This window comes from Odocoileus virginianus, chromosome 11 (assembly GCF_023699985.2).
Source record: "Odocoileus virginianus isolate 20LAN1187 ecotype Illinois chromosome 11, Ovbor_1.2, whole genome shotgun sequence".
In the NCBI taxonomy this organism is placed as follows: Eukaryota; Metazoa; Chordata; class Mammalia; order Artiodactyla; family Cervidae; genus Odocoileus; species Odocoileus virginianus.
In genome coordinates this window covers 35,196,019-35,212,315 of record NC_069684.1, presented here as the reverse complement: position 1 = coordinate 35,212,315, position 16,297 = coordinate 35,196,019, and the positions used below count along the sequence as shown (strand labels likewise).

Sequence of the window (16,297 nt, the reverse complement as noted above, 5' to 3'; positions counted from 1 at the left end):
CACCTTGATCTTCGGAGACTTTACCTGAGAAGAATGTATATCTCTCAGGAAGTTGGATGAGGAATGTTTGGTCCATTCTCGGAGACCAATTCCAACCTGGGAACTGTCATTTTCCAGAAGTGCAAGAGCTATGAAAGCATGTGTTTGCACACTTGCTGATATGCCTGGCTCTGTTCTAGAGCCTTATGTCACAGGACTCCCCTGGTGGTACAGTGGTTAGGAATCTGCCTGCCAGTGCAAGGGACACAGGTTCACATCTTCCTGGTCCGGGAAGATGCCACATGTCGTAGGGCAGCAAAGCCCATGCTCCACAACCATTGAGCCCACGTGAAACAACTACTGAAGCCCCTGTGCCTACAGCCCATGCTCCGCAACTAGACAGTAGACCCCGATCACCTCTGCTAGAGAAGGCCCATGCACAGCAGTGAGGACCCAGTGCAAACAAAAATAAATAATTTTTAAAAAATATATTTAAAAAAAATTAGACTTCTGTCACTCTTGCTACCCTCCTCAGAGATGGGGACCATGGTGATGCAACTTTGCAGAGGCTCACCAGGATCACACAGCTCATGAGGGTCAGAGAAACACTGGAACCCAGGTATGACTCAGGAGGCCATGTGCTTCTTGCTGGGCCAACCCAGCCACACACCGAAAGGACTTCCCTTTACCCTGCAACTTTTCCAGGAATAGAGTTGACCAAGTCACCACCAGTGGTCTCCAAACTCTCACAGAAGGTCACCTGGGGAGCTGGAGGGAGTCACGCATCCCTGGACCTGGTCCTGGAAATGTCCACTCTGTCCATCTCAGGCAGGGTCCAGAGACGAACATCTTAACTAACATCCCTCAGCTGGTTCTGATGCAAGTAGTCTCAGGAAAGCTGGCCAGGAGGTTCTCAGAGAAAGTAACAGGGGACCTTGGTCCCAGGGGTCTTGGGCCCTCAGATCAGGGCAGTTTGCCCAGCACCAGCAGATCCCAAAGTGCCTTTAGAACGAAAAGTGCCCACAGGGAGCAGAGGGCTTCCCAGGTGGCTCAGTGGTAAAGAATCCGCCTGCCAGTGCAGGAGACACGAGTTCGATCCCTGGGTTGGGAAGATCCCCTGGAGGAGAAATGGCAACCCACTCCAGTATTCTCGCCTGGGAATTCCCATGGACGGAGGAGCCTGGCAGGCTACAATCCTTGGGGTCGCCAAGAGTCAGACACGATTGAGTGAGCGAGCACACATGCACACACACAGGGAGTGGAATGCACTCTTGTTAATTCTTTGGAAACTAGTCATGACGTGTGGTCATATCTAGTAAACTTCTTGATTCTTCACTTTATCAGTCACCAGTCCTCTAAGCCAGAACGTCCTGTCTTCTCCGCTGGGGTTCGGAGTGGGGAGCAGCTAGCAGAATGGGCTCATTCAGCCTTCCTGTGCGCTTGGCACTGGGGATGCAAAGATGGGTGAAGGACCAGCTCCTTTAGCTGAGTGCCCAGTGCTTGGACTCTGAAAAGCCAACAGTCAACTGAACAATAAGCCAAGGGTCCTTGCTGATGTGCAGAATCCTTTCTACCAGCTCAGCGAGTCCCTAACTGAGCTGCAGGCCTCATGAACTTCTGAAAAGGATGAGGTTGTTCTAGGATCATCCCTCCAGGATTCTCCTCCTCCATCTGGGACCCCTGATGGCACTCCACCCTCCACCAAGGGCTCTGGGGAGTCACCCCATTATCTGTTGTTGAAAACCATGGACCCAGGAGGGGTCCGTCATGCCCTTCCCCTTCCCCTAAAACTCAAAGTCACCTTAGGGAAGATCCCCTGGAGGAGGGCATGGCAACCCACTCCAGTATTCTCACCTGGAGAATCCCACGGACAGAGGAACCTGGTGGGCTACAGTCCATGGGGTCACAAAGGGTCGGACACGACTGAAGCGACTAAGCACAGCATAGCACAGGGCTCAAAGAGGGACTCCAAAGAGCCTTTGTATTTTAATAAACTTTCCTTTATTAGGTTACTGACTATTATCAACCATCATAAAATAGAACAGGAGTTTCAAAACTGTACAGGCCACAAGGCTCTGGGCTGAGAGGAAAGACAGGTGGGGCTGAGGTTTGGGGAGCTGGGGTGTTGGGGGTGCAGAGAGATGACAAGGAGTCTGGGGGTTTGTCCAGCGTCTGTGGGAGACGACTGGGTCAAGGTGATAAGGCTGGGATCTGTCTAATGAGACCCTCTCATGTGTAACATTCATCAGAACATGGCCCATCCTGAAACAGGAGTGAGGACAGTCTTTAAACGTCTCAGGTTCGGTTCCTCCCACCCACTGGGGGAAAAACAAACCTCCAAAGATCAAGGGGAAATTTACATTCCTCACCCAGTCTTGGCACCAATTTTGTGCTTTAAAAAATATACTCCACTGGAAGACTTTTTTTTTTTTTAAAAAAGGTACCCTACAGCAGCTGTTTAAAACATAATTTTTACGGACAAATATATATGCATATATATTAAACATTTTAAACAAATAAAGTCATCTATTGTACCTGTACAGAAATGAACAGAAGGCAGATTCTAAGAGGGTGGACTTCAAGACATAAGAAAAGGTGACTTGGTGGCAGGTGCTGGGGTCTGCTACGTGGGGGAGTTGTGCAAGGGAGGGTGTGTCCCCCCCACTGCAGGCTGCCCACCCCACCCCACCCTGCCCCACCCCATGGCTCTGGGGCACCGTGATGAACTGAGGTTGCTCCACTTCAGCCCAGAGCCTGGACAGGGGCACCAAGCGGAGACAGGCACCAACTCTGCTCTGGTCTCCCCCACCCTGCCCTGCCCCTGGCCTCTCAGACCCACTCATCCCCCTGTCTTGTTTTGGCAGGTACTCGACAGGGGAAGCCAGAGCTTCTGAGTATTCACGTGGCAAATCTCAGGTAGGAAAGCGAAAACGAAACCAAACCCACACCAAAAAACCCCACAGAACACTAAAAAAATAAAACCACGCGCAAAAATGGATAAGCCCGAGTGACAAGTGGCTGTTTGGGGGGACGCAGGGAGCTGCCACCGCCCTTGCAGACAGGTCCCCAAGACACTCATTATTGCACGTGAGGTGCCCTTTCAGGGGCCTGCTCGGGCACTCAGGAGCAGAGCCCCCTGGAAACTGTAGATCAAGGGACCCACACAGAGGTCCCCCTGTGCCCGCATGGGGACACATCACAAATATGACCCAGCGAAAGGGCCAGGTGAGGCACACACATCCCAGGAAGGGGCAGGTGGAAGAAAAGCAACAGAACACTCCAGAGAGAAGTGACCCGAACAAAGTGTCCTTTCTAAATGGAATAAATAAATGGCTTTTGTTACTGTTAAAAGAATAAATACAGGGTATGGAGGCACCGGCAGCCAGGACTGATGCTGGGTGCTCATGCGCCTAGGGAAGGTCCCATTTTGGTTTCTGCCTCGGTGGCCATGGTGAGCTTCTGACATCCTGAGCTTCGTCCGCTGTGGCTGCCCTGCTGGGCGGGCGCTGGCCCTCATCTAAGCACCTCTTAGCACCCCTGGGATCTGTTCTCGGCACCAGGGGGTCCCGGCAGGTGTGGGGAGCACCCAGGCCACCCCAAGAGCAGATCAGAGCTCAGGGCAGCAGTTTATCCTCTGTGTTTTTTCCAAGGAGGGGCTGTGATACGGCATGCGGGGGATTTCTGCCAAGGTCCAGAAGGGGAGCAGAAGGGCCCGCATCCAAAGCCGTCTGTGTCCGGCTGGGCAGCCAGAGAGGATGAAAAGGAAGTCGGGACTTCCTCCCACGCCTCGGACGCCGGTCCAAGGCTCGTGGTGCTGTGGTGGCTCAGTGAGTTGGCACCGGGGGGTGGCTGTGCTGGCGGTCCCAGGCGGAGCATCACTGGTAGAGGAGGTAGGCCTTGAGGGAGGCGGGCAGTGGCAGCGCGTGGATCTCACCCAGGCGCCCCTTCCCCAGGGCCAGGCGCACCGAGCGACGGCAGAGATCCATGAGCGGTAAGGGCTCCGCTGCGGATAGGAGGAGAGAGAGGACGCCTGTTAGTACGGCTCCGGGTGGTCTGAGAGCAAACACTGACAGCAGCAGCCACGGCATCACTGACTGATATTAGATGTTTTTTAAAAAAATATTTATTGATCTATTTATATGGCTGCACAGGGTCTTGGTTGGTCGAACTCAGGCCCTGTACATTGGAAACTCAGACTCTTAGCCACTGGACCACCATGGAAGTCTCGATACTAGTTTTAATACCCAGATGACTACAAATTAACTCCTTTTAGCTTTTTTTTTGGCAATGCAGCATGGCCTATGGGATCTTAGTTCTCCAACCGGGGATGGAACCTGGACCCTCAGTAGTGAAAGCCTGGGGTCCTAACCTCCGGACCACCAAAGGTTCCCCTCATTTTACCTTTTTTTTAAAAAAATTATTTGTTTTTAATTGATTGATTATTGCTTTACAATGTTGGTTTGATTTCTGTCTCATTTTACCTTTTAAATCAGTTATTAATTGCTAACACAGAAAACTCACTGGGTCAGGCCCCCTTGTAAGCCCTCATTTAATCCCCATGATGGTCTGTTGTTGCTGCTGCTGCTGCTAAGTCACTTCAGTCGTGTCCGACTCTGTGTGACCCCATAGACGGCAGCCCACCAGGCTCCCCTGTCCCTGGGATTCTCCAGGCAAGAACATTGGAGTGGGTTGTTATGAATGATTTAATAATCACAGGGAGATACATACCATGATCATCATCCCCATTTTACTGATGAAGAAACTGAGGGATAGAGTACAAATAACTTGCCCAGGGCCACACCACTGGCAGGAAAAGGAGCAAGGGTTAGGATCAGGGTTAGCTCTAAGCCACTGAATTAGAGGCCCTCATCCTGGACTCTCCCCGCATATATCCAGTCCCAGACCCCACTCGGTCTTTCAGGAGGAGAATCATTCTGTGTTAACCCAACTGCTCACAGGGATGGTTCTCCTCTCCATTTTACAGCTGAGGGCACTCAAGTGCAGAGGGGACAGAAGTGCCAGGATTATAGGCTGGGATCCAAACCCCTGCAGTCGGGGCCCAGTTCATGGTAGAGCTGCGTCAGGACCCTGGATCCCAGGGGGCTTCTGGCAGCAACCTGCAAGGGCACCTCTGCCCTTGTGTCCCTGGGAGGGCCTAAGACCTAGCTTCCTGCAAGAGAGGCTCCACACAGCCTGCATCTCAGATAAACCCTCTGCTCCAGAAGGAACCAGAAAGTAATGCCCTCCAAGGCCCCAGAGGCTGCTGAGTTGTTATGGGCTCTGCTCATCTCCCCCGCCCCATGCCTGGCTGACTCCTCCTTGCTGTCATCCATGAAGCCAGGTACAGGTGAGCACACATGAACGGCTCGGGGGCCCTCCCTGCTCGGGGTCCTGGACACACAAGGAGCTGAAGTGAGCGGATCCGTGACCTCGTCCACTGTCTCCCCAAACTTCCTTGTGAACAAAATAAAAGGTCAAACCAAAAAACTGAGAAGACCCCCAGCATTTCCCTTGAAATCCCATTCCACCAATTAAAAAGTGGATGAAAGTTCTTTAATATTCACCAGTGTGTCTCAGAATATTAAATAGAATATTAAAAAATTCAGTCATTGGGAATTCCCTGGTGGTCCAATTCAATTCCTGGGTCAGGAAGATCCACTAGAGAAGGGATAGGCTACCCACTCCAGTATTCTTGGGCTTCCCTTGTGGCTCAGCTGGTAAAGAATCCGCCTGCAATGCGGGAGACCTGGGTTTGATCCCTAGGTTGGGAAGATCCCCTGGAGAAGGGAAAGGCTACCCACTCCAGTATGCTGGCCTGAAGAATTCCATGGACTGTATAATCCATGAGGTCGCAAAGAGTTGGACATGACTGAGTGACTTTCATATACATCACATACTAGTGGTTAAGACTTGGTGCTTATGCTGCCGATGGCTTGGGATCAATCCCTGGTCAGGGAACTAAGATCCAGCAAACCGTGCGCTGTGTGGCCAAAAAATATAAATAAATAAATAAAAATTCAGCAATTGAAGACCAAATCCTAAGGCTGGCGGTTTTTGGGGAAACGGAATGACTGAGTAGGGGTTCCCTTTAGTGATGATGAAAGTGTTCTAAGATGAACCACACCAGTGGCTACACAGCTATTAGTAAGCTAGAGGTCACCGCACGCTGCAATTTAATGGGTGAATTGCATGGCGTGTGAATTATATCACAGTAAATCTGTTATTTAAAAAAAAGAATACATCTTAGGCTTGACAGGGCATTTATGTTCCAGGCTTTAAAAGAAGACAAACAATGGCTCTTTATCTCCCCTGGGCAGTCCCAGGAGACAGGACAGTCGTAGTAGTGTCAGTTGCTCAGTCATGTCTGACTCTTTGAGACCCCATGCAGCCACCCTGCCAGGCTCCTCCATCATGGAATTCTCCAGGCAAGAATACTGGAGTGGGTAGCCACGCCCTCCTCCGGGGGATCTTCCCAACCCAGGAAGTGAACCCAGGTCTCCCACATTGTAGGCAGATTCTTTACTGTCTGAGCTACCAGGGAAGCCCAAGAGACAGGATGGAAGTGGTAGATGTTTTTCATGGAAAGCTTTGAAATGGGGCCTTTCCTGGAGGAAGGAGGATTAACTAAATGATGTTCCATCTGTTCGGGTCAAGGATCCCACAGACTCCTGGTGGGTCGGGATGGAATCGTCCCACCTGCCGGCCTGCAGAGACCTGGTCTCCTTCACTGGACCTGCCTCGGAGACCCCAGACCCGGCCCCTCACCTTCACCTGCATAGCAGCCTCACTTCGAGCAAATGGCTCCCTTCCCCTGGGCCTCAGCTTCCCCAGATGGAAGAAGAGGGGTCTGGGCCAGACGCTCCTTAGAGTCCCATTGGCTGAGCACAAGGCTCCAGAGACGGATGTGGACATTATGCCAGGAAAAACATATGTCCCACAGATTCTGGTTGGTCACTACCAGGACCCAGAAGGCCTTTCCAACCTCAGTCCTTTTGCCCACGGTGGGGAGTGGGGGGCTGTAGGGTCTGTATCCGGCTCCATCCGCACAGAGTGTGGCTCAGGAATCAGGAAGTGGAGCTGGTGCTATTTACGGGAGCAGGACAAGGAACTGGACAAGGCCATGTGCCCACATCCACATCTCCAGGATGAGCAACCACCTGGTGGCCGATTTGAACATGCACGGCCAGGGTCACCTCGTAGTCTCCCAAGAGATGCCCACCCGGAGCCCCAGAGCCTGGTTCTGTGTCCAGTCCACAGGCGGTGAATGGACTTTGGGTTTGTGAGGTCAAGGATGGATGTCTCAAGTCAGGAAGTGCCCAGTTCAGAGACGTTTCCACCCGCCACCTTCATGGCTCCCGGGTCCTGGGAACCAAAAAGGGAGATTTTGAAAATGCTGAACTGCAAGGAAATGCTTCCTTAATGGGAGGTGCTGTTAAAAGTGTCAGAGAGAGGTGCAGGAGGACTCTCCTTTGAGTGACAGCTGGTCTGCTGCTTAAAAATAGGCCTTTCCTGGGACTTCTCTGTGGTCCACTGGCTAAGACTCCATGCTCCCAATGCAGGGGGCCAGGTTCAATTCCTAGTCAGGGAGCTAGATCCCACAGGCTACAACAAGACCTGGTGCAGCCAAACAAATAGATACTAAAAAAAAAAAAAAAAAAAAGGCCTGGGCCTAGTGGTAAAGAATCCACCTGCCACTGCAGGAGACATGGGTTTGATCCCTAATCCAGGAAGATCCCACATCCTTCAGGGAAACTAAGCCTGTGCAACACAACTACTGAGCCTGTACTCTAGAATCGCAACTACCGGAAGCCCACAGTGCCCTAGAACCTGTGTTCTGCAAAAAGAAAAACCATGGCAATGAAAAGCCCCAGCACCGAAATTATAGAGCGTAGCCCCTGCTCACTGCAACTAGAGAAAGCCCTCACAGCAATGAAGACCCAGCACTGTAAAAAAACAAAAAAAAAAATAGGCCTTTCCTTCTGCATCTCCAGGAGTGGGGTAGGCAGGTCTAGGAGCCAAACTGGGCCCTGTCTCCCCTCTTCAAAGGCCATTGCTGCCCCCTCTTCTCAGAAAAGAGCAAGATGACACAGCAGCCCCTCTGGTTGCAGCCTCAGCCCCGGAGACCTTGAGCCCCAAGGAAGAGTCAGAACAAGTGGTCTGTGATCAGAGGTGGTTGGACAGTGGTGGAGGTCATGCAAGGACACACAGCCTTTGCTCTGGCCCTGTCCAGGCCAGCTCAGCCCAGGGTTCCGGCACTCGGGCAGGGACTCTTCCGGCGAGGGTCCACCTGGCGTTCGGGGGAAGAAAGGCTGGGAGGACAAAATGCCCACTGCAGCACCCAGGGTGGGGTGAGGCGGGGGAGGGGGTGCACAGGACTCTGACTGACCCGCTCTGCAAACAGCTGCTCCCTGCTGAGGTCAGCACCCGGCAGCCGGGCGAAGTGGGACTGGGTGGAGGAGGGAGTGGACTTTCCAGACGACCCAGGGAGCAGTAAGAAGACTGCTCGAAGACTGCAGAGCCCAGAGTCACCTTGAAGACTGCAGAGCCCCGTCCAGGCCTGACACCAAGAAGATGTATCTGGTCAGACTTGGCCAGGGCTTCTGCCTGTCACGCCCTGTTCTCTGGGGGGACTCTGACATCCCTCCTTTCTCAGCTGACCTGGGGAGTAAAGCAAACCCTCCTGGGCAGAGGACTTGGGTGCCCTTTGATCTCACCTGACAGATATCCACCATCTGAACTCTGGGCTCTGTCTCTTACTGCCTCATCTCCCTGAAAGACAGCAGCCCAGGGAGGGGAAGGAACTGTGAGTGGGACAGCATCCCTCCCACTAAATTCATGTCCATCTGAAAACCTCAGAATGTGACCCTATTGGAAACAGGATCTTTGGAGATGTAACTGGTTAACATGCGGTCACACTGGAGTAAGGCTTCCCTGGTGGCTCAGTGGTAAAGAATCCGCCTGCAATGGAGGAGCCACAGGAGACTCAGGTTCTATCCCTAGGTGGGAAAGATCCCCTGGAGGAGGGCATGGCAACCCACCCCAGTATTCTTGCCTGGAAAATCCCATGGACAGAGGAGCCTGGTGGGCTACTATGGTCTATAGAGTCACAAATAGTCGGACACGACTGAGTGACTGAGCACTCATGCATACTAGAGTCGGATGAGCCTTGTCCTTATAAGAAGTCACACCCAGAGGAGGTCACACAAGGCAGACACTGAGTGATGCATCCACAAGTCAAGGTGTGCTGGGACGGGACAGACTCTCAGAGCCCTCGGAAGGAAGTGACCCTGCCCACAACTTGGTTTCAGATACCTGGCCTCCTGAACTGAGATGAAACACCATTTCTGTTGCTTTAAGACTCCCAGTTGGCAGTCATTTGTTCCGGTGGCCCCAGGAAATAACCACACCACCCTCCTCTCTACACCAGCCCCTTCCTCAGGCTTTTGAACCCACCCTATCCAGAAGACCCTCATCAGGGTCACCAGCGATCACCTGGTGATGTGTCCACAAGCCAAGGTGTGCTGGGACGGGACAGACTCCAGAACACTCCTCCTCCCCCAGCCCCTCAGCTACTCCACTTCTCCTTCCTCATCATCATCAACCCTAAACAATGACTTGCCCCAAGGCTGGGCCTCAGCCATCTCCTCCTTCCTTTCCTTGGTGACCTCATCCAGGGTCAGAGCTTTCAGCTCCATCTCCACTGACCACTGTCCTGTCTCCAGACCTGCAGAGTCACTGTGACATGTTGAGTGAGCATCGCAAATGTCACTTCCCCACCATGGTGCCCACCGTGGTGGTCCCTGGCCCTCACCAGAACCTGGCCCTTTCCCCTGGACAGCCATCAGGGCTCCTCCCTGGCCTCCCGGTGGCCCCTCCTGCCCCCACCGTCCATTTCTACGCAGCAGCCAAAGTGACCCTTTTAGGGCATAAGATCAAACATCCTGCAGAGGCTGGGGTTGCTGCCTTACCCTCACAGGTTTCCCATCCGGATCCTCCTAAGCCAGCCAGCAGTGCAGAGTGGGGCCCATTCATGTCTGATTAGGAGAGTGGAAGGTGAGAAGCCAACGGGGCCCTGGCACACTGCCTGGCATTATGGTGGGGACAGAGGAGCATCCTCATCAGACACCAAGAGTGTGGAGGGGGCTCAAGCCTCTGGGCACTTCCAGTCTCCCCCCCTCCACCCCAGGGTCCAGCTCAGGGGTGGGCTTCTCATAACACATGCCCATGCTATTCCCCTCCCCCTCCACCCCTTTAAGTTTCCCAAACAAGAAAAATTGCAAAGGCATCTGACCTCCCATCTAATGCAGAGCTGATAGGGTATTGACCGATCACGCCCATCTGGGCCTCTGGGACTGCTTTGGCAGAACCACCGCCAAGCCTTGTCCTGACTCGGCAGGGGAACAGTTCTGTTCGTGCACGCCCTGATTCGCCATGGGGGAACAGGCCCCTCCCAGCCACTCTGAGGTCTGTGTTCTGTCCTGGAGCTGGGCACATGAGCAGTGAAGCCATGCACTCCCGGCATTGGCACCAATGGACCTGTTTCCAGAGGGGCCAGGGCTGCCCCGTTCTTGGAGAGACCAAGTCTCAGAAGCCTGGACCCAACAGTTGACTCATCTGTCTGCACAGAGCAGGCATTAAAGGACTTCCCTGTGGTCCAGTGGCTAAGACCCCCAGCTCCTAATGCATAGAGGCCGGGTTCAATCCCTGGTCAGGGAACTGGATCCCACATGCTGCAACTAAGAGTTCGCATGCTGCAACTAGAGATTCCACATGTTTCAACAAAGATCGAAGACTCCACGTGCCACAACTAAGACCCAGTGCAGTCAAATAAATAAATATTACAAAAAAGGTTGGGGGGGGGGAGCATTGAACTCCCTGCGGCTGTGGTCACTGTCTACTAGGAAGAGATAAGCAGGACTACAGGCCAGGGTACCCTGAGACCCTGGGTCCCCGGGCTCCCAATCCCTGCCCATCCCTGCACAGGGTAGATGTAGCTGTGAACCTTCTAGCCTGACTCGTGGAGAGATGGACTCACAGAACTTGCCCTGCTGGTTCCCAAAACCAGGTCTGGATGACTTCCTCAGGGAGATTACCTGCTGGATGCACACCTGCCAGGAGTACCAGGAGGACCAACGGTGCTGGGCTACACAGGTGAGGTGGACACCCCACCTGGCTGTGGGCTCACTGCTCTCACCCTGTCAGAGCCTGCCAGGAGCAGCAAGGGAAAGATGGGCAGAGGAGGGCTCCAAAGAGAAACATGTGTACCCCATGGAGTACAGGGGGCATCTGCTGTCGAATGGATGAGAGGTCGCTGGCTTTCACTATGTGGGCAGCCCTAGTACCCCCAGGACACAAAGCTCAGCTCAATAATATGATGGTTACTGTGCTAGAAGACCTGCTAGAACTGCAGATCAAACCTGGAGGCAGCTCAACCAGAAACAAGCCACATCTGTCAAAGACCATCCATCCACTGATCCATTCATTCATTCAACCATCCATCCGCCCATCTACTCAACCACCCACCCACCCATCCACCCACTCCTTTACTTATTCATCCATCCATCCACCCATCTGTCCACCCCCCATCCATCGATTTACTCCTTTAATCACTCACCCACTCAACTATCTATCTATCTATCCATCCGTCCATCTATCCACCCATCTAACCATTCACTCCTCTAGTCTCTCACCCACTCACTCACTCCTCTATCCATCCATTCCTTTAGTCATATACCCACCCACCCATCCATCCATTCATGCATGTATGTATCCATCTACCCATCTATCTATCCATTCACCCATCCATCCACTCCTTTAGTCATCCATTCATCCGTCCACCCATTCATCCACCCACACATCCATCCATCCATCCACCATCCAGCTATGAGGTGCTGCCACGTAATCTGCAGACTCTAGCTAGAAATCCCATCTAATCAGAGGCAAGGCAAAAGTCTAAGGATCTGAATGTTGGTGTGTCTACTTAAAGACATTTAAATTGCAACAACTGTAAACTTTTAGCTGGGCCCAGCCAGGACCAGCAGGGCACAGGGAGGCCAGGGACACCACCACCAAAAACAGAGCCGAGGACACTTACGGTCAAGTCCATTCAAGTAGCGCATGCGGATCTCACAGTGGCCCCAGACGGCACTCACTACAGGATACAGTTTTTTGCCCTTGAGTCCCCGAAAAGCTACTCCCATGTACTGTCCATCCACAATGAAGCTCAGGGTCCCGTCGTCCATATCCAGGGCCACCAGGAAGGAGTCGGGGACAATGAACGTCTCATCCGGCTCCAGAAAGGCTGGGTATGTCTTGCTTGGCTGGTTTTTGCCGTCGTGGTAGAGCCGGTTGCGACCCAAGTCCCAGCCCCAGGACTCATGGTTATTCCCCACGAGCGTCGTGTACCCCACGGAGTGCAGGGGGGCATCTGCTGTTGCCACCCCCACCACGGCATGGGTGCCGCGCTGCCTCATGGCCCACGTGATCTGCCACACGTGCAGCCCGCGCGTGTACCCGACTTTGCCCCTGATGGCGTCCGTGCTCTGGGCCACCGGATGCCGGTGGAAGATGAGCTTGTCGTCCTCCTTCACGAAGACATTGAGCGAGCGGTCATTGTTGTTCCAGGAGTGGAGCAGCTGGACGTCATAGGACACGGGGGGCATGTCCAGCAGCAGGTCCAGGCGGGTGGGCTTGCAATAGTCCAGACCCTGGAGCTCCTGCTTCAAGGGCCGGTATGTGGGGTCCCTCATGTCCACCGTCTTGATCCCTCCGGTGACCTTCTGCCCCATGTTGGCCTCCCGTTTCACCTGGTCACCGATGCCCAAGACAAACTCATCAATGGCGGGGCCACTTCTCCAGTTTTCAATCAGGCTGGGACGGCACTCCTAAGGGAGGCTGCTAGGTGATGTGGAGCATCCGGTACTGCCTAGTGGATGGAAGGAAAAACAGGAGGTGAGCTGGGGGTGCAGAGAGAAGGGGAGAAACCCACTAGGTTCATATATCACACAGGCATGTCCCTCCCATCACATCTGATTCTGGGCAGACCAGAGCCTCTGCACCGAGTGACATCCCCTCTGTCCCTGCAGCTAGGTTAGCATAAAGGAGGGGGCCGTGCACCTGGAAGTCTGTGTGGAGAGGTGGGCTTGGGGGCAGGTGTTACACCCAACTGTGTCAGGTATCCAGCCTGAGGCTTGCCAACTCATCACTGTTTCTCAGGGCAGAAGGCCAAGCTGGCCTGATTCCAAGGTCGGCTCAGGGCAGTGGGCGTCTCCTCTGGTCAAAGCAATGGGAGGCTTACTCCCAGCACCTGCTGTTTGGAGGGCAGGTGAATCCCCACGTGGTAGCAGAAACCATTTGAGATGCTGATTCCCAGTCCCTCCTTTCTCTTCCAGCACAGCCACCTCCAAGATGTACCACCAGTTCACACTAGGGAAGGGAACCCCAGGGTGGGCATAGAACTCCTGGCTCAGTGGCTCCAGGGGGCACAGCAATGCCCCCACCCAGCTGGCCCAGAATCAGGTGGGCACAGGGCTCTCACTGCCACCCCTGGGTGGTTCTGGACCCACCTTTAGACAGCCACCCCCTCCTACCCACACTCTTCAACTGGCGTCTAGTGTTTGGCTCCTCCAGTCCCCACAGCCCATCTGGGAAAGAAGTCCGACTCCAAGACAACTCATTTCCGCCCAGGCTACGCCATCCCTGTGTCCTTTAAGGGAGATCAGAGCCACGGGCTAGAGAGGAGAGCCCGCTGTCTGTCCTCTCCATCAGCAGCACTGGGAGGAGGGGCTGAAATGTGGGATAGATAGGACTCTGGTCACCCCCGCCACTCCTGTCCCCATGTCCGCCTTGAAGAAGGGGAAATCACAAGCTAGTTTGGTTTCTTAAGCCTCACTCAAGAGGGAAGGTGCTTCCTGCCATCACAACCCCTACCTCCCACTCCCCTGGCCCATGGGAGGGACTCTTGGCTGCCTAGTTTGGGGGATAGGCTCCGAGGACTGGCTTCCCAGGTGACTCAGTGGTAAAGAATCCACCTGCCAGTGCAGGAGATGCAAGAGACGTGGGCTCGATCCATGGGTCGGGAAGATCCCCTGGAGGAAGACACAGAAACCCACTCCAGTATTCTTGCCTGGAGAATCCCATGGTCAGAGGAACCTAGTGGGCTACAGTCGATGGGGTCACAAAGAGTTGAACATGACTGAGCATGCACGGTCTCACGCTCTCCCAGGACTGACCAGACAAGGGAGCAGGAAGACTCCTGGCTACATAAACAGGACTAAATGAGGGTACAGAGATGCTGGGCAAGAAGCCATGGGTGTCTGGCTGCTGGAGAAGCATCACAGGGGCACTTGTTCCCAGGAGCATGATGGTGCCTGAGACAAGGACAACACAAGGGAGCCCAGCGTGGGGCTGCAGTTGGCATGTCATTTTCCCTCCGAGGCGCAAGGTGGAGCGTCTGCAAGGGGATGAGGGCAGGGACTGGCTGCAGAAGATCTGGCAACCTGGGATCACTGGCCTCCCCACCGGGCACCCAGGGATCTGCAGGACCAGGAGGACGGGAGGGATCTGCAGTGAGACCGGCTTCCGGTCTGGTCTCTGGCTGCCCTGGAGCTGCCTTCCTCTCATCAGCTGGGACAAGATTCCCAGAGATGCCCCATACTCAAGGCGGCCAGGGGTCCTGGGAGGCAGGCTCTTGGCAAATGCCTGTGTGGGAGTGCTTGGACCCCCTTATCTCAGTGAGCAGGTCACTCTTCTCACCCTCCAGCCTATCACCATCTTGTCAGCTGGCTCAAGCCTCATAGCAAGAAGGACCTCTCTCCTGGAATCTCATGGGGTCAAAGATCCCACCCCACCCCACCCATGAGAACGGGTAGAGTGAGGGGGAGGCTAGGGATGGGGTGGGGGAGAGGAGACCTGGGCAGGTGGGCCATGTGGGAAGGAAGGGTGGTGGGGGGAAAGCCCTTCCAACCCATTAATTTAAAATACTTGGTGAGAAATGAGTGGGAATGGAGAAGGACTACAGCAAGGAGGTTGAGGTCAAGTCAGAGGTGGAAGGAGGGAAGGGTTGATAGGGTGGGGGCGGGGGAGAGGGGGAGAAAGGGACAGAGGGAGCTCGTGGGCTAGTACATCTGGGCCTGTGCACACATGTAACCCCTACTGGAGCTGGATCAAACCAGTCAGTCCTAAAGGAAATCAACCCTGAATATTCATTGGAAGGACTGATGTCGAAGCTGAAGCTCCAATACTCTGGCCGCCTGATGCGAAGAGCTGAATGATTGGAAAAGACCTTGATGCTTGGAAAGATTGAAGGCAGGAGGAGAAGGGGACTACAGAGGATGAGATGGTTGGATGGCATCACCGATTTGATGGACATGAGTTTGAGCAAGCTCCGGGAGATGGTGAAGGCCAGGGAAGCCTAGAGTGCTGCAGTCCATGGGACTGCAAAGAGTTGGACACGACTGAGTGATTGAACAACATAGCTGGACCAGGATCAGCAAACTCTCTGTCAAGGGAGAGCTGGTAAATGCTTTAGGCTTTATGGGCCCAAGAGTCTCTGTGCAACTCCTCAGCCCTGCCTTGTCGCCTGGGAGCAGCCACAGACAACACATAAATAAAGAAGCCTGGCTGAGTTCCAATAAAACTTTATTTACAAGAGCAGACCAGGAGGTAGTTGGCCAGTCCTACACACGGATCACGGCAGCAGGAAAGCACGAGATGTTTGCTGGGAGGAATCGTGTGGCAGCAAGGTCAGTCCAGCCCCAGAACGAGGGGTCAGAAAAGACAGCATAACCTCTCAGCGGCTGGTCAGCTGTCTGTCTGAGTCAGCCACCTGCCTCCTCTCCATCTCCTGTCTACTTTCAAATGTGGCCACAGGGACCCACTAGCCCTCGTTTTGGGGACTATGGCCTGCCAGGGTGCTCCCCCCAGCCTCCTCCCCATCCTCGCCTCCAGACTCTGCATCATTCCTCTGCCAGCCCTGCTCCTGAGGCTTCTAACCCCCAGCCCTCTGCCTGAGACTCATCCTACGCTTTTCTGAGCCTCGGTTTGCTCTTCTGTGAGATGGGTGTCAAAGAGGAGAGCTCGTCCCCAGGATCAGAGCAGAGCATGTGGTTGTGAGGGTCCCGTCTCCTCTCATACCCTGGGGGGGGGGTGGGGGTGGGAGTGGGGGAGTGGGAGGAGAAGGGAAGCAGGAGTGGTGGGCAATCACAGTGACAGGGCGGGGACACTGCGATTCACACACTGGTGCTGCAGATGACTCGCTTTACCCTGAGGAGGGACACAGAGGGATACAGCTCTCACACGCACATGTGCATACACACAC

At 54.0% G+C, this 16,297-nt stretch overlaps 1 protein-coding gene across 3 annotated transcripts in view; it reads right to left on the bottom strand.

Annotated features, from left to right (window-relative positions):
• Window positions 1–1,957: 1,957 nt before the first annotated feature.
• The window catches only part of SPSB1 (splA/ryanodine receptor domain and SOCS box containing 1), a 70,256-nt gene continuing 55,916 nt past the window's right edge, over window positions 1,958–16,297 (bottom strand). For all 3 annotated transcript variants that reach the window (XM_070474249.1, XM_070474250.1, XM_020884844.2), the window contains exons 2-3: window positions 12,074–12,904; window positions 1,958–3,982 (exon numbers count right to left, since the gene is read on the bottom strand). In XM_070474249.1, coding sequence (XP_070330350.1) covers window positions 3,855–3,982; window positions 12,074–12,767 — 822 coding nt within the window. In that variant the 5' untranslated portion in view covers window positions 12,768–12,904 and the 3' untranslated portion in view covers window positions 1,958–3,854. The remainder of the gene's footprint in view (window positions 3,983–12,073; window positions 12,905–16,297) is intronic.